The sequence below is a fragment of the Corvus cornix genome, chromosome 8 (genome assembly GCF_000738735.6).
Source record: "Corvus cornix cornix isolate S_Up_H32 chromosome 8, ASM73873v5, whole genome shotgun sequence".
NCBI classification, from domain to species: domain Eukaryota; kingdom Metazoa; phylum Chordata; class Aves; order Passeriformes; family Corvidae; genus Corvus; species Corvus cornix.
Genome location: NC_046338.1, coordinates 9,091,060 through 9,115,391, shown reverse-complemented (window position 1 = coordinate 9,115,391; position 24,332 = coordinate 9,091,060). Strand labels below are relative to the sequence as shown.

At 43.4% G+C, this 24,332-nt stretch overlaps 1 protein-coding gene across 7 annotated transcripts in view; it reads left to right on the top strand.

The window, feature by feature from the left end:
* Positions 1-23,840, top strand: part of MAST2 (microtubule associated serine/threonine kinase 2) — a 188,659-nt gene extending 164,819 nt beyond the window's left edge. For all 7 annotated transcript variants that reach the window (XM_039555709.1, XM_039555708.1, XM_039555707.1 and 4 more), the window contains 12 exons: positions 419-584; positions 1,594-1,695; positions 3,305-3,427; positions 5,636-5,745; positions 7,774-7,928; positions 8,969-9,273; positions 11,913-12,128; positions 13,891-14,117; positions 15,621-15,743; positions 16,472-16,608; positions 16,841-17,028; positions 17,731-23,840. In XM_039555709.1, the coding sequence (XP_039411643.1) occupies positions 419-584; positions 1,594-1,695; positions 3,305-3,427; positions 5,636-5,745; positions 7,774-7,928; positions 8,969-9,273; positions 11,913-12,128; positions 13,891-14,117; positions 15,621-15,743; positions 16,472-16,608; positions 16,841-17,028; positions 17,731-19,832 (3,954 nt within the window). In that variant the 3' untranslated portion in view covers positions 19,833-23,840. The remainder of the gene's footprint in view (positions 1-418; positions 585-1,593; positions 1,696-3,304; positions 3,428-5,635; positions 5,746-7,773; positions 7,929-8,968; positions 9,274-11,912; positions 12,129-13,890; positions 14,118-15,620; positions 15,744-16,471; positions 16,609-16,840; positions 17,029-17,730) is intronic.
* The last annotated feature ends 492 nt before the right edge of the window (positions 23,841-24,332 follow it).

Genomic DNA, 24,332 nt, shown 5'->3' with positions numbered 1-24,332 from the left:
TGAAACTAAATTCTGTTAGCACAGAGATGTGAGAGGTTTGTCAAAACTCAGTTCCTGGTAGCTGTAGCTGTGCCAGCAGACATCCATCAAGCTGTCAGACCTAAACACACAGAATATGCATTTTTCCCATATGCTTTCCTGTGCATGCACCAAAGAACTACTTAGCTGGCATGTTCACACTAGGAACATTTAATTTCATGTTATGTTATTTCTGTGCAGGTAATGTGTTCTTCAAATATAAACTCTTGCTCCATGGAAGTAGTTCACAGCATGAAGTGGTCAGTGGCAAAACATTAATAACTTCCTTGTAAAGCTCTGAGGGGGGAAAAGAAAAAAAAACCAAAAAAAAGACAAAATAAGCTTTGACATGAATTTGGCAATTTGTAGATTTATTGCTTTCTTGCGTGTTTCTCTTGAGGTCTGTGGGACTCCAGAGTACATTGCACCAGAAGTGATCCTGCGCCAGGGCTATGGGAAGCCTGTGGATTGGTGGGCCATGGGAGTTATCCTGTACGAGTTCCTGGTCGGCTGCGTTCCTTTCTTTGGGGACACACCTGAAGAGCTGTTTGGACAAGTGATCAGTGGTAAGTTTCTGCTCTGGCTCTGAAGGGGTTTCAAAATGTGCTTTGAAAATATTGAGATACGCAGTTTAATCAGGAAGGACTAGGTATAGAATAATGGGGTTTAATTTTAGTACTTCTAACTTTCTGTGTCAAAGCAGCTTCCATCTGATTTAAGCTAGGGAAGGTTGTTGTGTTGCTTAACATCTTCCTAAATAGTTCTGTCATGGTGTGGGAGTCATACAAATCCTTGGGGGATTGAGGAAAAATATTTGGGGATTTTTCTGTTCTTTTAACTTAAATGGTGGAGAATATGAAAGAAACAGCTGCCAATTCATCTAATTCAGGCCGAGTTTGGTTATTGTTTTCGTGGGTCCAAATGCCAGTCAATTAGTAATTTTGTATAAATGAAATCAAAGGAAATTCTGAGTACAATACATTGAAGCTGTTGTACTCAGTACCTTCACGTCTTGTGGCTTTTTAAACCTGTCTCATGCTTGGAGTTGGACAATTGCTTTGTGTTCACTCGGTGAATATGCCAATGAAATCATTTCCTATTGGGAATGCTTTCTGAAGCAGTAAATTTTTAACACACTTGGCAAATGTCCTTTGTAAAAAGCAAATTTCAGCAAAGCACTAAGTATGATGCATGAAATCGTTACCTGTGAATTGTTCTCTCTGTTCCAAGTATAATGACTGTGGAATGTGCAGGCAGGAGATACAGCCACGGTATTGTCACTGTCTTTGTTTATGGATTGTCATGGAAGTCCCATTTCATACTTTATTAATAGAGTCCTTAAAGCTTTTTTTTGTCTCCACAAGCACTGCTTAGATTGACAGCAGCTTTAGCTGATGCTGAATTTTATGCATTTTGGAAAATGTCAATGCTTGAATTATATTAAGCTGCTGAATTTAAGGTATTTATGCTTCTGGGGCAGTTCTCAACGTTGCACTTTGAGGTATAGGAGTGTGAATGGTTATTCAAATTTGTTGGGAAGCTGGTAGAAAATGTCAAGTCTCTTTTTGTCCCCAGATGAAATTGCCTGGCCAGAAGGAGATGATGCACTGCCACCCGATGCCCAGGACCTCATTTCTAAGCTTCTCCGCCAAAATCCTCTGGAAAGAATGGGAACAGGTAAGAACCTTGGGCACAGGAAAGCACTGTCCAGAAGCAGGGGATGAAGCTACCTTGCCAGTGATGCACAGCCACTCGTGTTGAACAATGCTCATCTAGAGCTGGGGAGCAGTTTATACTGGATTCAGTGTGGTGGAGCTCTGGGAATTAGTGTCAGATGTCCATGAGCCAGACAGATATTCCTGTCTTGTTTGGGAAGCAGGAAAGGGGCACTGTCAGCTTGGCAGCATAACTTCTCTGATTTGTGCTGTTCCATTATAGGCTTGAGGGTTGTGTCTCCATTTGAACAGTGTATAATCAGATTTCTTTGAAGTTCTCTTTGAGTAGGGGCTTAATCCCTGCCATGCATGTGAATTCCTGGGTGTAATAAAATAAAACTTTCCCATTCCTAGAGGCCTGTAGTGTAGAATTCTCCAAACATACAGCAAAGTCTGATAATCTTTTTGGCAAAGTCAGATATGTATGTCAGTCTTTCTGTATTATAATGTCAAATATAAAGTTTTACAAGCCAACACTTCTCATTTCCTCATAGTAAATAATCGTAAATAATCTCTAGCTATACTTTTGTTTTAAAATAATTTGTGCAACACTGTGGCTTCACAGCACAGCTCATCTTTCGTTGATTTGATTAGTTTAATTTAATTTGGGATTTTCAATTCAAAACTACACTTTAAGGATAAGAAAAAAGCTTAGAGATAAATATATAACAGTTCCAAAAGGTGCATGTAGTCAGCAGACTTAGCACACAAGGGTGATGAATAGATCATGAATTAATAATGATATCAGATGGTTTTCACATGTTCTTCTCTACTTAAAATCCATGTACTTGAAAGATGTTGCTGTCATGGAAAAGATGTAGAGTTTCTAACCTTATAAAATGAGTTAATGGACTGATTTTTTTTTTTATTTCTTATATACCTGTAGTGCTGAGACTGCTGTTTCACTTGGCATGTCGTAGTGCCACTGGCACTCAACAAACCTTTTATCTCTTTTCCTCTGCTCTTTTCTTTTCTAAAAAGACAGTGGCATCTGCTATGAATATTAATTTCATTTGAAAAAATGTGTGTACTGGTAGACAGATAGTCTTTACTTTTTCCTTCTGGGTACCCAAGCTTCTGAGCTTAATAACAAAAGATACTAATTCAGGAAGATAGGTGAGACCTGTCTTGTTCTAGGCACATGAATGGGCTTATTCACAACAGTGGAGTTGTGAGTTGTCACCCACATTCTAAGTAAGTGCCTCTCTGAGTTTGCTCTCTTTATTCAGTTATGAATAAGATGGTGTTTAGAGTTTGAAAATGTTAAATTAAGGTGTTACTTCTTAATCTTGCAACTCGCTGTGGAATGAATGCAATAGCAGATGCTGTCTTCCAGCATCTGTGTTGTTGCTAAACAGGAAGAGGAGGTGGGAAGGAGGAAATCTTGTTCAGGTTTTATCCTGCATGATCACTTTGGTAAAAGGGTAAGTTGTTTCTCAAAATTCCTGGAAAATGTGTAACTTAAAAGTACTCAAGTACATTCTCTTAGGCTCTCAATATTTTTAGGGTTTGTTTTTGATGTTACGCAAATGCTGAAAGAAATACTCTGCAATAAAAGGTGCTTATTTCAGGTAGTGCCTTTGAAGTGAAGCAGCATCGGTTCTTTAAAGATTTGGACTGGAATGGATTACTCCGACAGAAAGCTGAATTCATCCCACAGTTGGAATCTGAGGATGACACAAGCTATTTTGACAGTAAGACTTAAGATTTGGCCTAAACAGCATCATATTTCTTGTGCATATTTCATTTTTGAAATTGTTAGAGATAAGTCATTTTAGAAATTGAATAAAACACTTGATGGAAATTGCTTTTAAAAGTTTCTGTTGAATGCCAAGTAAGGTTTCTCTGAAGGCAAATTAATTGTAAATGAAAAAGGGCTGCTGCTGGAGTTAGTTGGCCTTTCACTGGTGCCTGTGGTCCTGCCAGCCATGGCCCTGCAGTGAGAGGTGCTGCCATTGTCATGCTGGGTTTATTAAACTTCTTCCGAAGCATTTGGTAAACCCAAATTCCTTGAGTTTTTGAGCAATATGATCTTTCCCTAGTGACTGTTTTCAGCCAATAAATGTTTTTTAAAAAACCCAAAACAAACCCTAGACCTTGAAGACAAGTATGTGGGGAAAATTCTGAAGAGATTTAAAGTAATTTAAATTAATTTCACTGCAAGTGTATCACTTTAGTATTATTAAGTCTGATGAGATATGAAGTGAAGTGTTTGTCTGCTGTGTATAAATGGGAACTGCCATGGTATCAGTGTTATGTAAGATTCCTGGTATTTCAAGATAAGCACCAGACAGGGTCAGTGTTCTTGGGAGAGAAGGGAGGAGCGTCACAGGAGGGATGGAGAGATCTCTGTTCCCAGACCCTCTGCTCCCTAACTTTTCTCATTTGACTTGGGGAGCTGAGCAGGTGGAAGGGGCTTGGTCAGGGTGAGGTCTTTCCCCCTCTCCAGCTGCAGAATGGCATACTGGCTGTTTCAGTTCTCTGAGATAGGGAAATTTGTGCTCTGCATCAATGGAATCTCTCCCATCCTAGGACCATGGGACTGATCAAATCTGCATGAAGCACACTTTTGCTAAGCTCCTGTGCTTTGCAGAGAGTGAAAGGAGGGAGAGAGCAGCTGCCTCCATTTGCTTGGCTCTCACACTGCACAAGCAGTGATTCCATTTAGATAGTGCTCTTCCAGTTTGGGGAAGGGGCTTTTAGGCTGGGGCTTGTATGGAGAGGTAGGATGGGAGAGCAAGATGGATTGAGAAATCTCTGTGTGGTTGCTGCAGAGAGCAATTGGAGTCAAGCTGTGCAGAGGGGGCAGAGGTGGGGTTTCTGCAGGTCTTGAGGTTTACTGGTACAACACACATGGAGAAACAGATGTAGTGGGGTGTTCCCACCACTAACTGTACCTACTGGATGTGGAAACTTTGGTCACTGAGTTGGGTCAGCGACTGGCAGAGGCCCAGTGCAGCAGCCACGAGCAGATCCTGGTGGGTAAAAGTAAAATGTCTGTGTCTGTCAAGTCAGAATGTTGGGAAACTCCCCACGTGCCCAGGCACACTCAGCATCAGGGTGCCTTTGATGTGAATCCTTTATAAAGGCTGGAATTCTCACATCAGGAAATATCTCACATAGACACGGATAGGAGTTGGCGTTGCTGTTACAAACCCTAATGCAGAAAACGTTAGAATTTATAAAAGTCTTTTATAAATCAGCTTTCTGGCTGATGTGGTGCAGCAAATTTGGCTCAGTGTAGCTATCAGCTTTCTATAGCCAAACTTATTAGTGCCCACCCCACAAAATCCAGTGTGGCTAGCTTAGAAATCCAGTGCCGCAAATCTCAAAGCACAAAATCTCTCTGGAAGAAGTTTTTGCATTAAAAATAGCTTTGCATATTGGCTGCTTGCCCATTTTCTTTCACAAAATCTAATCCTTTTCCTAGTTGCAGGAGGGAAAAGAGGAGATTTTTGCGGGGGAAAATGTTTTTATTTTTTAAAGTAGGCTTGTATGTATGTATGTATGTACGCAGGACAGACTTTGTACAATCAAAAAGCTGTTTATTGGAAAGCGGAACGGTGAATTGTTTCTGTGTTTCCTTCCATACGATTGTGTGCTGTAGGGAAGAAATATCCCTACCACAAAGGGTATGCAGGATTAGACACCTTTTGAGTATCAGCTGCTTCCAGAATGGAATACAGCTGACAGGATAAGATAAATTCAGTGCCAAGGAGATATTCTTCACTGGCAATTGCACGGGATGAGCAGAAACTGGCTGGGTATGTTTCAGTATTAAGGGAAATAACCCTGCATGGTGTATAAACACTCAAAGTTCTTTAAGCAGACCATTAGCAATGCTTGAGGTGTGAAATACCGACACTGCCCACACTGATACAAGTGCCGTGTCTTGTTCCCAGCCCGTTCAGAACGATACCAACACCTGGATTCGGAAGAAGAGGAGGACACCAATGATGATGATCACGTGGAAATTCGGCAGTTTTCCTCGTGCTCCCCCAGGTTCAGCAAGGTAGGGACATAATAACTTGTTGAAGGAAAAAATCTAGAGAGGAACATGGTTTCTTTGCTTCGTAAGGGGCAGATTTTAATCATGTGGGTGCTCTATGGCATCTCATGGTGTGTAGTATTCACTGAGGAAGACGAACGCTGTATGAGTTGTTTATTCTGTGCTACTTTGTGGCCTTTTAGAAGGTGAGAACCAGAACAATCAGAGAGTAAGATTTTATATTTCTTAAACTTTCAGTATGCAGGACATTGTGTAGGTCTCTTCTGCATCTGATACAGTTTGGTGTTTTTACTAATGACTTGGATGCTGGCATAGGGAGTATCCAAAACTTACTTGCTTTGAGCAGTCTCATTCTGAAAGGACCTTCCATAGGTGACAAGATGGTATTGGAATGACAATGGATTCTGACATTTGGAATAAGGGTCTAAAATCAAAGGGGGTAAGAACATCAGTGAAGTTTACATCTCTGAGGTTGCTCATGGTCTCAAATACAGCCCAAGGAGCAAAAGGCAAGGTGACAATTTCAAAGAGAAGGGTCTGGGAACATAGTCCCTCAAGAGTTAGATGTGCCAAATTATTGAAGCAGTAATTTTCCATACTGGGCTTACCAGTAGGAAGGGCATCACTGGGGTATTCTGATCTGTACTGGACAATGTTCTTGAAAATGAAGATGGACCAGTAAAAGGGAGTCCAGAGGAAAGCAGCAAGAATGACCTGAGTTCTACAAAACATAAAACCTCAGGTGTTTTCAAATACATAACTAGAAGGAAAGCAGTACATTGGTCTTCCTGATAAAATATGTTTGGGAGGAGCAGAAGGGAGAAGAAATGCTGTTTTGAGCCACTTTATGAATTGTATTTCCATCTTAGTGAGATGGGAGTAGGAATTTTATTAAGGAGCTCTGAAAAGTATTTCAGTTTTTCACAACAGTTCCTCCACTTTCCCACTGCTGAAGTCAGTTTTTAAGGACGAGTTTGTTCTTTGTCCTCAACCAGGCTACAGTGGTTTAAATAACAGTTACTCTTAATTTTATGGAGTTGCTCCTGATTTGCATCACTAAAAGTATGTTTAAAATTGGACCTGAGGATTAGTTGGTGTTTTGAAAAAGTGCTCATGAGTATGTAAGGGTTTCTTTTCTCTTCCTTTTCTCACCATGAGTATTACTCATTTGTTAGACTGAAGCTTTTCTTTAGGGTTCAGTGTTTCTGCCACAAAGAGAGAAAGTTCACTTTTAATGAATTTATTTTAAGACCTGGAAAATTACACAGCATTTGTAATGTGGGAGGCATAAAAGGCTCATTATATTTTGAAATTCTTGTCTGACAATTCAGCCATATGATTTATTAATAGTTATCTTGTTGATGCTCTGAATTTTTAATAACATTATTTTCATTAATCTCTTCTTATGTAAATTAGGTTCACAGTCAAGTGTAGTTTTAAAAGGATGGATTTTTTTGCTTAATCATTTAATTATTTAAAGACGGCTGTAAAACCAAGAAAGGCACTTTCATTAAGCTGTCAGCATTATAGTAGATTCCTTGAGGAGGGCAGGACTTTTTTGTTCTGAAATAAGCTTGGGGCAATGCTGATAGACTGATGATAATGAAATGGGGTCATGAGCATGATGCCTATCACTGAAGTGAATTTGTGTAGTAAGATTTCAAGATCCAGATGCCAGCATTCAAGACTTATGGAGCTGTCTTTAGCAATAGGTCCTCTTACATTTGAGAATCGTTAAAACCAAAAATCAAGTCATTTCACAAAGTTTCCCAGTATTTCTGTTGTGTTTTCAAAGGAGAAGTGTTGGGTGCTGTTGTAGAAAAGTATTTTAGTGCTTCTGAAGCTGGGCCTTTTTCCTTTCCTCCCTGGCACACCTTGAGCATGTCACACCTGCACTGCGTTATTTGGTCAAAGAACATTACCAAGTTCATGCTTTCAGGGCGAAATTTCGAGGGAAGATTTTGCCCCATGCTCAGAAAAGGCTCCGTGGGTTGGTTTTCCCTGCACAGAAGGATCTTTTGCTGCACGCAGGTGTACAGCAGCATGGAAAGACTTTCCATCCACGAGGAGAGGAAGACTCCACCACCAACCAAGCGGAGCCTGAGCGAGGAAAAAGATGATCGGCTGGACAGCCTGGGGGGCTTGAAGAGCCGGGACCGCAGCTGGGTCATTGGGTCTCCTGAAATGTGAGTTCTGTGCAACTGAGTCTTCTGCCTTCCCACAGCAGCTAAGAAACACCAGCCAAAACTTTCTGTGACCAGTGTTAGGTCAGGAGAGCTTCATATGTTGTATTTCCACAGGAGAAGCCTGGATTGAATAGCTAAAAGTGAAAGTGTAGAAGTGATACGGTCCTTAAATGTATCTAGTTAAGTCCTAACATCTTCTAAATTTGTAGCAAATACTTTTAATGAATTCAAAGATATTCTAACCTTAAGGGCAGATTTCTTACGTTACATCAGAGATGGACCCGCAGCAATTTTTTTGTTAAATTAATGCAAAGTCTGGTGTTGCCAGACTTTGACCTTTTGTTACAAAGTAGAGAAATCGTTAGGAAAGTTCAAAGTTTCAGAAGTTCAGAAGATGCCCAAAAAATCTTGTGCTCTAATAAAAAGTGTCAGTAAAATATATGAATACCCAGAATTTGGATACCTGCCATGTTCCTGGGATTACTGAAAACTAACCATATAAAAGGCATGTCTCTCATTTTGTGTAACCCCTGTAAAGTTTTTATACTAACATTTTGCATTGGAAAGAGCATAAAATATGGCTCTGACCTAGTTGATATGGCTCCCTTAAAAACAAAAATATTTTGTAGATTACACTCATAACTGAGGTGCACTTCATTCTGCAACAGGCCTTCCTGGCTTCTAATTTGAGCAGCTTTGAAAGAAAAATTCATCTAATTCCAAAAGGAACATGGAGGATGATTTGCATTTTGCAATTGTGATTTTTAAAATAATATTTAATATCATGTTCATATTATTATATTTTTTTGGGGGGTTTATCACTTGGTTTCCTAGTAGCTTAACAGTGGAATATTTCGAAGTCTCAACTCAGGTGATGCCCCAAGTCTTTGTTGTTTTAACTCCCAATGTTGTAGCTTGGTCACCAAACTTCACCTTAAATTGGCTTCAGATGCGCGAGTCGGGTCTGTGCCCTATTTTCACCCTTCAAAGCTCATCATCCCCTGACTCACTGGGGGGCCCTGTCTTGGTTCTCCCCTCAGCCTGCGCAAGCGCCTGTCCATGTCCGAGTCCTCACACACGGAGAGCGACTCCAGCCCGCCGCTGACGGTGCGGCGCCGCTGCTCGGGGCTCCTGGACATGCCGCGCTTCGCCATCTCCGCCGAGGACGAGGGGGCCGCCCTCAAAAAGCCTCAGTCCGAGGGGACGCTCCTGTCCGCCATGCAGGCGCGGGAGGGGCTGCCCGTGCCCATTCCGGAGCAGCCTGTGGAGCACGAGCTGCAGCTGGAAGGGGATGCTGGAGCCACCACCCCCTCCACGGCTGCCGGCAGTGCCTCAACGCTGGCAGGTACGTGCTTGGTGTGGGGGTGTCCTGGTCCCCGTGGAGGATGTGTTACCTTGTGGAGATTAACTCTGTAAAACTGAGTCTGGGTGTTGGGGGATGTGACTGCCTCATGCTGAGTAGGTGTTTTAGTGTAGTTTTGTGGATGTGCTTGCCTTTGAAATAATACTAATGGTTTCATCTCCTCAAAATTGCATCTTAGATTTCACTCCTGTCACTTCAAATTGATTTAGGTCTTCTCATGCTTGAGATTCATATGGTCTATGCCTACTTACAACCACTGGGTGCCTACCTGAGACAGCATTAATTGAAGCATTAGTCAGAAGAGATCACTGCTGAGTTGGAGCTGGAGAACGTGGGTGTCAGCCATACCAACAGATCCCCGCTTCCTATGGTTTTGCTCATCCCAGGAGTTTGGAGAGACTTGAAATATGCTGGGGAAGTGGAGTTTGTGTCAGGGACATGCTACTTATATTAACAGCTAAATATGCCAAAATTCATCCAGTTGCAGTCTTAGAAAAGTGCAACCTAAATTTAGTAAGGTGGCTCTTAAAGGTCAGTGTTTGATTTCTCAGCAACTTTGAATGTCCTGGGGCTTTGGTCCAGCTCTGGGCTGATCTGAACCTTCCTGTGGTGGTGCCCTGGGCTGCTGCAGTGCAGGACTGGGCTCTGGGTGCTGGAGTGTTCCCAGCTCCTGCCCCTTTCAGCACATTGGGAAGGTAGGGGGTGAAGCTGGCTGTTCCTGAGAACAGAAGAGGCCAGAGCTGGGAACTGCTGAGAAGTAGTAAGGAGGGGGAAAAAAAGGAATTTTGGAACAATGAGAGAAAGAGGGGAAGTTGAAATGAAGGTTGGCCATAGAAAATTTGAGAAAGGAGGCATAGTTAGGAAAAGGACTAGATTGTAGGGTTGAATAACAAGGACTAACTGGGTAAGAAAATAAGGAACAAATTGCTGGGAGAAACTGGGAGCAAGCAGGCAAAGCAACTGTGGTATATTGAGAATGGAGAGAAAAAGGGATACTGAGGAAGTAGTCAGAATGGCTGCAAGAATGGACAAGGTGGAGGGCACTGGGCAGATATGATGGGGGACTGATAGCAGAAGGTAAAAACGCCTTAGAAGAAATTTGCCTCCAGAGTAAAGCCAAAGATTCCCACATCTTACTATTCCTCTTCTGCAATTCAGTCTGTGAAATTCCATCAAAATTGTCCCATTCCCCTTTATTGCCCATGCTCCCTGAAGAGGCCTGCTGTTGCCATCGTGTAAAGAAGAGGTGTGAGAGTGATGGAAGGAAGCTGCCTCATACTTGCTTGGCATAGGTGCCATAAGTGAAAGCTTGGGTTCTCAATTTCCTGCTAAGAGCCTAGAAACATGCCATTAGAAATGGCAAGAATGCTTCCATTGCTAGTTCAAGTATCTGCAATGTGAGATTGGCAAAAATGATGTTCCCCTGGGCAGCCTGCTCCCCTGAGCTCAATACATTAGAGCAGTCGTTGATCCAGTGCATGGGATTCAGGGATACCAGTGCTTCAGTGTCCCCAAGTCAGAGGTTTGAAAGGAGTTTAATTCCTATCACTGTCTCAGAGTGCTCCTCTAATTTATATGGCACCTTTTGCCATGTAGCCTCCAAATCCTGGTTCCTCATTGTCTGGGCGCCTGATTTGAAACTCTGTGGCTCTTAAATGTTAAACAAGCATCTGGTCCTGAGGTCTATGGGAATGGTGCTTTGAATTTTTATTTTCATGGTACTTTCTGCTTCACTTAGTATGCAGAGCAGTGGTGCCCACTTAAATAACGATGATCAATGTTTTGTTCTGTCCTCATTGTTCAAATTGTGGCCCTTAGGCTTTATTTATTGCATGCTGCTTAAAATTTGCTTTTGAAGACAGAATGATTAATTTCCCTTGTGGACTTGCTGTGATGCTCACCACTTTCATTTCTAAGCACCTTGTAAATTCTAATTACTGTATTTTCACAGTGCCCCTTTAAGGTATCACATGGGGGACTGAGGCACTGGCCTTGAGTACAGGACCCCCAACCCCCAGCATCTGCTGTCGTTACATGCCCAGTAATCTTCAAGATTACTTTACATTTTATATATAATTATATCAGGTTAAGCAATTCAAGACTAAATTGCAATGTTGCACTGAAGGGGGCAAATAAAGGTTGTCTTAGCAATCCACATTTTTACTTTCCCTGGCTTGAGTACCTTAGTGTTCTCTTAAAGTGGATTTTTTATGTGCAACTCAGTAGAACCTGGCTTTTCTACTACAGGCAGTTTTAACTTAAAGATTGACAGTTCTTGCTGCTTGTAAAAATGGAGCACTTTCTATAAACCTGTTTTCATCTGTGAACGATCCCATTGAAATGGTGTGCAGAAGTGCACCACGGCTTTAGGATTCATGGAACTGCCACTGAGCAATGTGATTTCATTAGCGAGCTTTTCCACAGAATAGAAGCTGCTAATTTTCTGTGTTTGGAATAACACCATTTCTGTAAATAAAAATTCAAGCCCCGGGGTTTCTTCTTAGGAAAATTTACTCTTGGACTTCATGTAAACATGACTTTGATTTAATGTATTTTGCCTGTAGGGGAATAGACTGTTAGGAATTCCCTGTGGTTCTAATCTGTTTTAATTTAAACTGTAGCTGGGAGCACTGCAGATTTCTCTGATCCACGAGCTCGCAGTAATAGCAATGAAGGCCCAGACTTTACCACCCCAAAAGCCATCAGCGATTTGGCAGTGCGGCGGGCACGACACAGGTTGCTCTCTGGGGAATCAGGGGAGAAACGTACCTCGAGACCTGTCAATAAAGTGATTAAATCAGCATCCGCTACTGCCTTGTCTCTCCTGATTCCCTCAGGTAAGAAATGCCTTGACTGAGGCGTTGTCAGAATCTGCAAGCACTAAACAAAAGGTCTGCAGACAGATCCTCCCCCTTCGCTCTCCTAGAATAATGCCTTGGCTGGCAGGAGGGGAGAGATCTAACTTTTGCAATTGGTTTAATATTTCCTGCTCGCAGGTTGATGAGCACTTCTGTGCCACAGACAGGAGTGTTGTGTGTGTGGTCTGACTGCAGCTTCTGCAAATTGCAGCTGGGCCCTGTTCTTCCCCTGGTTTTGTTTAAATTTACTCCTAGCTGGTCTCTAGACAATGGTGCAACAAGGCGGTATAGAGACACAGAATGATTTTAACCCTCTAGGTGCTATTTTTGGGGATCATGTGCTAACTACAGCGCTGTTTGGGGATGAATGTGCCTGGTGCATTTATGTACCAGGAAGCTTCAGAAGCTCCAGATAACTTGGTTGAGATTGACTGCTCAAGAACTGAACAGTGTAAGTAACTCACTAAGTCAATGCTGAACTGCTCAACTTGTTGGCCCAGCTCGGTTTACAAGTAGAGCCAGACCTTTACAATTCCCAATGCCAGGTGATAACTCCTAGAGAGAAGCTCAGCCATGCTGAGCTGTGACAGGAGGAGTTTCTCCCCACAGGGATTTTGTCCCTCTTTCCAGAGGATAAGACCGTGCTGTATTTCCAGGGCTGTGCCTGTACCTGCCTAGATGGGAGCAGGGAATGCAGCTGGGCCATGAGCAGTGCCCACCTGCTCCTCCCAGCAGTGAACTGGAGGCAGGGATGCACCTGCTCTTGGCACCCTCATGGTGATGCACATCACATTTCTTGTGCTTTGGGCATCGGTTACTTTTCGAACTACAAACTCCCTCATGAAAATCTCTAAAATGTGTATTTAATTACCCAGCAAAGGTTCCTTCAGAGCTGCTCTCATCTGCCAGGTTAATATGTGCTGGGCAATTCAGCAGGTGTTTCTTAATGGATTAGAGATTACCTTCTACAGCTGCATTTAATATTCCTGCTCTTTGGGTTTATTTTACTGATATTGACCAGCTTCACTTTGAAATGAGAGTTTTTAATTTGCTTTGTACTTTGAAAAGTGGGTGTTGTTCCACCAGCAAGCAGAGTCAGGTAATTTATCTGACAGTCCAGCCCACGGCTGTTCATTTGGGAAACTCACTCAAAAGTACACTTGTGATGTTGTTTTTCAGTAGCAAAGTCCCTTCAGTAGCTAATATTTTAGGGCTAAATATTTTTGCCCCTGTGAATTTAAAACACTACCAAAACTGCCTAGATGGAGTTGTTGTCTGATCACCTACTAATTCTTTTCATGTTAATACTAACTGATTTGGATTTATCTCAGCACCAATGTGTAACTTGCACCAAGATCTAGAGACATCTGATCTTTTGGAGGAGGATAATAGATCATAACCTGGAAATGGGGTGTTGCAGGATTGTGCCTAGAGCAAATGCTCTTGATGGATTGTAAATCCTGGGAAGAGAAGTAGAAAACACTGTGACCCAACCGTAATTCCATATGAGCAGTGCTGCTGTATTAAATGCACACCTCCAAATGTGCCTTTTTGGAAACTCTGCTATTTGTAGTATGAAGCATGAATTAGTTGAAGCTGCAGACAAACCCAGCTCTGGTGAAGGCCACCAGATTTAAGAGCATTGGCAGATATGGTTTCGTAGCTGTTCTCTAACAAGACTTTTCTCTCTTTTGGAGGCCTGGTTTCCTAATTTTTGCCCACCTTTGTGTCATCACTGTAGATCACCACACGTGTTCTCCATTGGCCAGTCCAATGTCACCTCATTCTCTCTCCTCCAACCCATCTTCGAGGGACTCCTCACCCAGCCGCGACTTTTCTCCTGCTATCGCAAACCTGAAACCACCAATCATCATCCATCGGGCTGGCAAGAAATACGGTTTCACTCTGCGCGCCATTCGCGTCTATATGGGTGACAGTGATATCTACACTGTGCATCACATGGTCTGGGTATGTCTCTGCTTTTCTAAAAAGAGGACCCTTGGGGCCACAAATGCATCTAGCCAGGGCTGTGGGGTTTAGCTTTAGAAATTGTGTTTTGCCACCCTGTTTTCTCTCTCCTTATTCATACCCAAAGTTATCTTTTTGGGGTGGGGGAAACCCTTTATAAATAAATAAATAAATAACTAGCAGCACTTTGAGTTTTCCAGTAGTTTTCAAGACCATCACAGAACCACAGCAACCTTTCTTTCCTTCTTTTTTCCCTGGTTACATGAATTCACCTTCTTTCACCTACAGCACATCCTTTAAAGCATGTTTCTGTGTACATACCCTCTTTCTCTTTATTGGGGTTGTTGCATGAGGGCCCATTATAGCTAATTTATTCAGACTTGTGTTAGTGATTATAACCTGCTTCTGATCAGTTTGGTCTGCTGGGGTTTTCCAAGCAGTCGCTTGGAATTGATTACAAGCCTTAAAGCATCACTGCTGCTATGCTGATTGCCATGGGATTTAGCTCTTGGCTTAGTTGTGAGCTGTGCTAAAAGGTCTGGTTTCCATGTCTGTATCACTTCCTTCCCACTACTGCTGGTACTTGATCTCTGTGTTCCTTTTGTGTTAGTGTGGATGACTTCTAGGAATGATCCATTCCCTGAAGCAGTGTTGTTAGGACTGTGTAGTTAGGGAGAATGCAGTCAGGGTAAAGGTGGTTTGTTCTTTTCCTTGTACTTCTGTGTTCATTAGATAATGTGGACTTGACACACTTTGGTCCTTATTTAACACTCATCCTTATTTAGAGAAATAATCTGAAACTGATTTTTTGCCTTGCCCCTCTCTTGCTTTTCTTGAAAAATACTGAGTTTACCAAGATACTCATTTGTCCTGGCTAGAGGGAGAGATGTGCATTCCCCTGCACATCTGTCTCCTCATGGTGAAGGAGGCTCACATTCCTGACCAGGGACAGGGGAAAGGCAGTGTGTTCACAGGGGAAGAGTCTGGTGTTGGATAGGTTAATAAAGGATGGAAAGTGGAAAAAGAAACTCTATTTGGGATGAGGTGCAATGTAGGCACCTTAAACACACGGCAGAGTCTTCCTTAAAAGTCTGTTGGCCCCCTTGGGTTCCAGCGTGTACATGGAAGCATGCTGGATTTGGCATGGCAAAGAAATTGAAAAAGACTGAATGTTTGGAAATCAAGAGCATCTACGTAACATTCCTGAGTGCTGAAAATTTTTGGAAATGTGTTAAGCCTTTTGCTTTGGGAAGAGCTGGTTTCTTGATCAGCTTAACCATCCTGGCTGCCTTGAATCAGGATAAGACTGGTGGGATGCTGGGGAGGAGCAGAAGAGAGCAGGGTTTTGTGCTTGGCAATGCCAGGGATGGTTTCTTTCACCCTTCTCTGAAGCAGCTGATGCTGGCTGTGGCAGGAGGTGAGATGGATGGGCTTTGAGTCTCATCTGGGCCAGTGGTCTTGCGCATTCCCCTTCTCCAACTGGTCCCCCCTTGTCGTTGGCAGCACGTGGAGGAAGGGGGTCCGGCAAACGAAGCAGGTCTGCGGGAAGGGGATCTGATCACCCACGTCAACGGGGAGCCGGTTCACGGGCTGGTGCACACCGAGGTGGTGGAGCTGATTCTGAAGGTAGGGGCTCAGCACTGTTACATTCTGGAAAACATGAGCAGCTTGTTTACAATGTGTGTAATTGGCATTGTCTGAAATACAAGTGTGCACACAGCACCTGGTGGTATTTAAGAGCAGCTTTGTACTGGTTGGTGTTAAAATTATCCAGTTAAATGACTTCTGCTTGATACCTTTCAGAGCAGAATCCATTTACAGAAAAAACCCCCAAAGTTCTGGACTCTTCCAAGAGACAGAAGTCTTTTGGATTGCAAATAGAGGAGCAGTCAGGATTATTATTTTTTTAAGATGAGTGAGACAAGCCATGCTCTGTGTTGCAGATTCATCATGATAGATGCCTGATATGCTCACATCTGCCATCAGTCAGAGCACTGGGAATAGGATTGGTGACAGAATATCACTTTGTTCAAGTTTCCAAGTATTACAAGTATTAAATTGAGTCATTTGGGATCTCAATGGGAGAGGTCAGATTCTGTGTTCTGTCTGCTCTGGGAAGCTTTACCTACCAGCTGGGGTCTGAGCTAATCATTTGTGAAAGCCTGACTAACGAGGGCTCTCTCTCGACAATTCCTTAATAAATGATAGGTGGAAATGCTGAGGGGAAAAATGGAGTTTGACAAAGGATTACAAAATGGCAGGCAGCAATAAACTAGCACCCTACCTGCTTTGGCTGCAGATCTGCTTCAAATAACCATGTTTTAAGCAATGTATCTTTGTCTTGTGTCTGACAGAGTGGAAATAAAGTGTCCATCTCCACCACACCATTTGAGAACACCTCCATCAAAGTTGGTCCAGCTCGAAAAGCCAGCTACAAATCCAAGATGGCTCGTAGGAACAAGAAGAGCAAAACAAAGGATGGTCAGGAAAGGTCTGTTTTGATGTTTCTCTGTTAAAAATAAAGGGTAACCAAGATAATGTAAGAGAGATCTTAAGAGAGACCTTGTCGAATCTATTTGCAGATAATGTATATCAGCAGGTACATCCTTTAGTTGTTCTTATTTTTTTTTTTTTTTCTCTTTGACACAAAATTGACTGAATGCATTAGTAAAGCTAAATAAATCATTTGGGCTCGTAAACAACTTTTGAATGCTCTTTCCCAGTAAGAAGAAGAGTTCTCTGCTGAGGAAGATCACTAAACAAGCATCACTGCTTCACACCAGCCGGAGTTTATCATCCCTGAACCGGTCCCTGTCATCTGGAGAAAGTGTGCCTGGCTCTCCAACTCACAACCTGTCTCCTCGGTCACCAACCCAGAGCTACAGATCCACTCCAGAGTCTGCACACTCAGGTAAAAAAAAAAAAAAAGAAACAAAACCAAACTAAGCAAAAAAATCCAGTCAAACAGGAAAAGAAAATCTTGGAGGAGAATTTTGCTGAATGATTAATTTTGGAAATAAAATACACAGCAGCAGGTAGTAGGTCTCTTTGTGAAGCAAATGACAGCGGTGATGTCGATTACCTTAAGGATGGATGTGTTCTTGTTCATTGATTCTTTTAAAAATGAAAATCCATACATCCTTTTAAGAATGCATTTGCTGTACTACAGCATCCTTTCACTTTGATGAAAATGTGTGTTGTAAGTTGCAGTCTTTTCATAGCAGTGTGACACATTTTCTATGTTCAGAGAAAAGAAATCAAAACAGTGTGGCAAAGTCATATTTGAAAATTGAATCAGCTGCTGGAATAAAGAGATTTGCATCTGGAGAATACCAATGAAACACGTGGTTTGTCTGATCAAAGGGGGTTTTTTTGAGAAAAGTGTTCTCATAGCTGAGTGTTTCTTACTGTGCTCTGGTGTTGGGTGCTAATGATGTGAATTTCCATCAGAAGCCTGGCAATGTTACCTTCAGTATTACTGCTGTGCTTTGGAATAACATGGCATTGCGTCTTGACTTACTTTCAATAACTTGTTTTAATTTATTAAATGTATTTAATGTAATGTATTAATCTTCTTGGTATTTTTTTCTTTTTTTTTTTGTTTTCTTTTAAGTTGGTGGCAATTCTTCCCAGAGCAGCTCTCCCAGTTCCAGTGTTCCCAATTCTCCAGCCAGCTCTGGACATATCCGACCCAGCTCTCTGCATGGCCTAGCACCTAAGCTCCAGAGGCAGTACAGATCTCCAAGGCGGAAATCTGCAGGAAACATCCCTCTGTCCCCCCTGGCTCACACTCCATCACCAACCCCACAGTCCACGTCACCGCAGCGCTCCCCATCTCCTTTGCCAGGACACTCAGTTGGCAGCTCCAGTATCATCCAGTCTTTCCCAGTAAAACTACACTCCTCTCCACCACTGGTGAGACAAATTTCTCGCCCCAAGAGTGCTGAGCCGCCTCGGTCTCCTTTGCTGAAGAGAGTGCAGTCAGCCGAGAAACTGGCTGCCTCCCTGTCCTCCTCTGAGAAGAAGCTGGGCTCCTCACGGAAGCACAGCTTGGATATCTCTCACTCTGAGTTTAAGAAGGAGATGTTACAGCGGGATCCCAGCCTCCAGAGCTTACAGGAATCTGCCAACGAAACCACAGGCGGCAAACTTGGGCTGGCAGAAAAAGGGATGCTGCAGAAGCCGGGCTCACGGAAGTTGGGTGCCATTCGACAGGACAGGGTGGAGAGGAGGGAGTCTCTGCAAAAGCAGGAGGCCATCAGGGAAGTAGATTCTTCTGAAGATGAAACAGATGATGGTTCAGAAGATAGTCAGGATGGGAGAAGGCTGGACAAGCCCCGTGGCAGTGGAGACCAAGGCTCAGATTCTTTTAATGAGGATAGTAAGTTTTCATCTAAATTGGAAAGCAAGGATAGTATTGAAGATGATGCCTTTCTACCTGAAGATCCAAAAGGTACAGAAGATGTGCAGAAGGGAAATACTCAACAAGCCAAGCCTGTTTCAGAGCCGCTGCAAATCAGTGTGCACCCTTCCCCGCCAGAGCTCCCCTCAAGAACTTCTCCGGAAAAACTAGCTAATTCAGAAAAGCCATTCCTAAAATCAGAAACAACTGCAAAGGAGCATAAATTGCCAGAAAACAAAACTTTTGAGTGTTTTGGTCCAAAAGAGAGGTCTTCTGAAGCAATCAAAGATCTAGGGAGAACTCCAGGTACTCAAAAACCGGTAGATCACACAGAATATATGCAGTGCCCATCTATCAAACTCCTGGAACTTGAAGAAGGTGATTCTTCTGGGGCCTCCTGTGGTAAATTTGACTTGAAAGAGCCTGTGCTAACAGAAAGCAGTCAGAAAAAACAGGATTCCAAACCTCTGCTGGCACTTTCCTCGTGGTGCACAGCAACCACGAGCACTCCTGTCGTGGTGAGCCCCCCAGACCGCAGTGAGAAGGGTCACAAGGAGACACCTCAGCCTGTGGAACAGCACAGCTCCTCATTTCTGTCTCCTGGGAGCGCCAGTGAAACATCCCAAAGAAGTCCTAGCCCTGAAAAGCAGCAGCCCAGCTCATCCCAGGCAGAGGGTGCTTTAACCTCCAGCAAAACGAGCCCAGCAGGACCCGTGCCCTCCCCACTCCTCCTCCCCGGTGCCATCGAGCGCGCGCTCTCCGTGTCCCAGTTAGTGCCCCTGGCCCAGAGTGTGTTGGGGCCTTTGAAGCTCAGTATGTCTGGGTCCGGAGAGGTAGAAAAGAGAAAGGATTTGGGTGCCTCCTGTAAAGAGGACAGAGATTTGAAACAAAAAAGGCAGGAAATTCCACAAGTAGGAGAATGTCAAGAGAAAGCCAAACTCTCTAGCACGGATGGTCTGACCGCAAGGAGCGGGTCCTGTGCAGAGTCCTTACACCCAGAAAAGCCCTGGGAGGCAGCATGTCCCGTGGGGGCCAAAAAGGAGGCAATGTGTCCTGTGGTGGTCAAAAAGGAGGCACCTTTTTGCAGTGCTAAAGCGTCTGAGGCGTTGGCAGGCAGCTGCAAAATCACTCCATCGAAAGAGCTGTCTCATGCTCTTGGACAAGCAGCTCTGAGAGCCTCTCCTCTGCCAGATGGCAGCACGAGGCCCTGTAAAGAAGGGACTCTGGCACAAGCAAAAAGCAAAGAGGTTGGAAATCAGTTAAAAATACAAGACTTTCCCCTGTCACATGATGATGCTGTAAAGAAAACATAGCAGCATCGCTGGTACTCGTGGACTGGAGCATTCTGCATTCAAAATAGAGACTGCATGTTTGAATTTTGTAATATACACTAATATAAAATAGAACTTGTGTACATCTATTTTTGGGAGGGTTTTTTTCATACTGTTTTTTGTGTTTTTTCATCCTTGCTATTCTATTTTTGTACACAGTAATGCTTGCTGTTTGAGGTCTCTTTAGAACAGGGTATCTTTAAAGCAGGGCTTAAGAAACAGTTTGGTTTTTTTTGTTTTCCTTCCATACCTTTTATTTTGCCTGAGTTTAGGGCCTGATGTGCTCTTCCCTCTAATTCTGCATTTATTTGAGATCCCAAAAATTCTGTGTGCAAAAAAGTCAGGTTGTTTTTAAATTTCTGCTTTTCAGCATTCTCTTTGAAATTCCATTGAAATTCACAAATGTCAAGTTTTTGTTTGGATTTTACAATCTGATGTCCCTCGACAAGAATAAGAACCTACTCTCTAGTCTGCAAGTTATTGTGGAACTACAGACCTTCTTTGATGCAAATGCAACCCCTTTGTCACCATGTGTCTTCACAGTCCTGTGTCCTTAGAGGATGTGGAGACAAAAGACTTGGCTGGAGAGGCTGGAGAGAGAGATATCCCTGTCTTCTTTTTAAAACAAGTATTTTTCAATGGAATTATCAGAAAGAGGAATCTCCAATCCATAAGATGGCTTTTTTTGGGATTGTTTTTACTTACCCTGTATGGGACATATGGCAACTTTTCCCTCTGTTTTTAAAATAATAGAGATGTTTTATCTTCCTTTCTCTGGCTTCAGTTCATAACTTGCCCTGCCTCAGAGTAAGTGACCCCAGGAGAGGGGTGCCTGTAGGTTGGTTTTAAAATAGAAAACTTTGTAGTCGCGTATTCTCCAGTGTGTCTGGCAAAGTTATCTCAATGAAAAACGACCTTTGGAGACTTTTCCTTTTCTTGGTGAGTCTAAATAGGTAGGGATTTTAAGGTGTCCCTTAACATTTCTGAATTGGGGCTTGGGAAACTTGCTGAGTTTTCTGCCCGTTCTAAAACCAAACAAACCTATGAAGATTTCAGACTCCTCGAGTTCTGTGGTCAAGCTGCAAGCAGACTTCAAAACACATGTGATATTTTCAGATTTCAGCTTTGATAGGTAGATCATTTCCACTGCTGAGGTCACTTTCCATTTAAAACTTACTCTTTGCTCCTAGGTTTAGACATCGCTTTGCTTTAAGTGTGACCAACTCTGGGTGACAGTGCTGCTTGCTGAGGATTAGATCAATAATAATGCACCAATAAATGTGTTGAGTGGTGATACCTGTAGCACTGTAAGCCATTTCTTCATCCAATTAAAGGTTCCTCTCAATGAACACTCCCGTCATTTGTCCCAGATTGTGCTCAGCTTGTATCCTAGTCTTGTCTGAGTGGATCTCCCTGCGGATCACCCGTGAGGGATAGTGCCCTGCTCACTGGCTTACTCTGTTAGAAGCAGAATGACTGTGCAACAGTATTCCAGGCTAAGACCCATCTCTGTTGGTCTGATTTCCTTACACTGCTGCTTCCTTCACTGTCTTGGCTTTCTCTGAACTTGAAGTTTTGATTCGCTTCCCCTAAATGCAAATATGTTTATTATATAGGAATATATTTTCTCCATCTCTTTCAATCTGATTTCAGTTCAACCCACAACTCACAAAAATCTCTGGAATCTCACCCTGCTTCTTTCTGTGTAGCAGTTACTTCCCCCCATTATATACTTGATTTTGGCTGCTTGGATTTCATTTCTGGACCAAGTTTTGGGTTGGTTTGAGCTTTTTTTTTTTTTTTTTTTTTTAACATGTTTAAGTGAGTGTTTACTCTGTGTGTCTGTGTGAACATGTATGGTGTTGCTACTACACTAACCAAAGCCTCAGCGCTCCCAGGTAACACCTTAATAAACCTTGCTGTGGTGGTATTGAGAGCAGAGCCTGCTGTGCTGTCTCTCCGCTCTTTTTCCAGGAATTCATAGACTGCTCGTATACACTTGGTTTGCAATTATAAACCACAGTATTTCCACTGCCTTGTCAGGGTCCTGGGTGTCTCCAGCCTCTCCAAGTGCTCTTGGTGGTGAGTGTCATTCAGTGCTGATTTGGAGCAATAGCAAGTAAGGAACAGACTTGGCAGGATCTGGTACTTATCTGGCTGGTTTTCTCCCTGATGGGTTGATCTACTAAAACATTGCTGAGAAACAGCGCAGGATATTATGGCATGGACAGGAATAATGAAAAATGGATTTGGCATCCTGAGTCTGTGGTAATTACAAAGACAAGCCTCAGGCTGATCTCCTGAGAGCATCTGACCGTGGCGAGATGGAAGTGTCTGTGTAAATTAAGGAGTGAGCCTGGAGTTGTGTGAGGACGTGGTCCGACCTGGCTGTTCCCTGGGTGGCAGGTCCCCCTTTTCCTTCTGTGTTTAAAAAACCTGAGGAGAAAACTGGCCACTGCTCCTAGGAGGTGAGCACGGGGTGAGCCGGGCTGGGTAACCTGGTTCATCCCCCACTGGCAGGGGTGGGACCCTGTGACGGTACCTGTAAGCTGCTGACTCCCTGCCTTTGCAGCCGGTGCTTCCCATGCTGAATTGCAGGATTATCCTTTCCTAGGCATAAAAGGAGGAGTGAAAACCCTTGCTATGTCACAGCTTTTGCTGCTTTTGCCTGTGTTGGCCAAAGAAAAGGTGAGGTGTGTGTTTTGTTGTCTCTTTTGTAGCTACGGTACAGCGAGCAATCAGTGCAATTAAAAATCCCTGGTTTTTTGGAAGCCAAAGCCAAACAGCGTTTCCAGGAAAGCATTCTAGTGAAGCCTTGTATCCCCTGCTCTTGGTCAGTCCTGCAGTTTCCCTTGGTGTGCCAGGTGCCCCATCATCCCTGTTCCACCTTTTGTCAAATTTACACAGCGCACTTTAGCAGAAAGTTATGGCAAAAAGACCTTTTCTATTAAATTTTGATAGTAAGACAGGTAGATACACCAAGACTTATTCCAGGCTCTGCTACAAATTCCTTAAGTACCTTCTCAAATAAAAGCTTGCAAAATGCATTGGGGAGGAACAGGATGTTGGAAAAGCTGTGTCTGAGGGGCAAGAGCACGTTCCCAGTGCTGACTCGGACCCGCGGTGCCCAAGGGAAGCCCTGGCCAGTCCAGCCCTCGGTCTCTGTGGGTAATCCCGAGTCAGGCAGGCGGAAGGTGCAAGTCACGAGCGTGAGGTGTGTGTTTGGTGAATGAGCCGTGCATGTCACCATCCAAAAATGCTGCTTTCCCGCTTTGTTTCCCTCTTCCCTTCCGTCAGCTTGGATGTGTCTCCTGCTCCTCATCTGTGTTGGGGTGGCGGCTCTCAGCTGGTTCAGCCTCCGCAGCTCCTCTCTGCTCCTGCAGCCAGCTGGTGCATCCCTGCCCCGTGCCTCAGTGTTATTTTTCCCTTTGTCTCTTACTGTTGCAAACTAAGAGAAATGGATGATATTTATTGTAAATATTAGATTTTAGCGTTGTACCGGCCACTCCTGGGTCTGAATGTGGGAGGCCTTTGGCTGCTGCTGTACTAAAGAGCGCTTGTGGGGAAGGGGTAGGAGTGACCAGTGGGTTTGTTTGCCACACTTGCATTAAGGTGTGATTTGGAGGTTTTTTTTTAATTTTTATTTTTTTTCTTTTGAAGAGGGGAGGATAAAGTCTTTCTCTGGTTTTCTCTTACTGGATGTGAAGGATAATTCTGTACTTCTAGTAGAAGATTTGACAGAAGTGTGTGTTTACGTTGTGTTCGATTACCATATCCAGGTGGCTGTGAGAGCACCTCCTGCGCTGGGCTCTGCCAAGCCGTGTCACTCAGCACTTAGCTAGATAAGAGAAAGTGTGGAATTTCTGTGTTTTTAGAAACTTGAACAATTGCCACATAATAGCGGTGCAATAATTTTTATTCATGTTGTACCTGCATGTCGATGTTCAAATCCTCCTCCAAAATAAATAATTTTTTTTTTTTTTACATAAATCCAGACTCATGTTTGTCTCTTGGTTGGTCTCCTCTCGCTTTCCCACTGCACTGGGGGTGGCTGTGCTCCCAACCTGCCTGCTCAACCAGCTGCTTGATGGGGCAGAAAATGGCCTGTGGAGTGTCTGGGTATTGGAGTAACTCTGCCAGGCTGTTTGGGATTTTCTGCTCCCCAGGCCAGATGTGTGGCTAAGCCAAAGCTTTCCACTCTGAAACTCAAGCCCAGAATTTACCATCCTCCACCAAGTCCATAAGTTTATAGTGTCTTGTGTCCCTGCTAATGCAGGGTCCTGGTGGTAAAAACATGTAAGGGGCAAAAGGGGTAAAAACCTGTCAGACATGAAACTTGGCTCAGCAAGATGAGGATGTGACTGGCCACAAGTGCACACCGTGGCTGATGGGTTCAGGAGTTGGATGTACAATAAAATCTGAAGGGCAGGGGCTTGGCATTGGCTTGGATTAGCCAAGGGGCAAGAGCCAGCAGGTGCTATA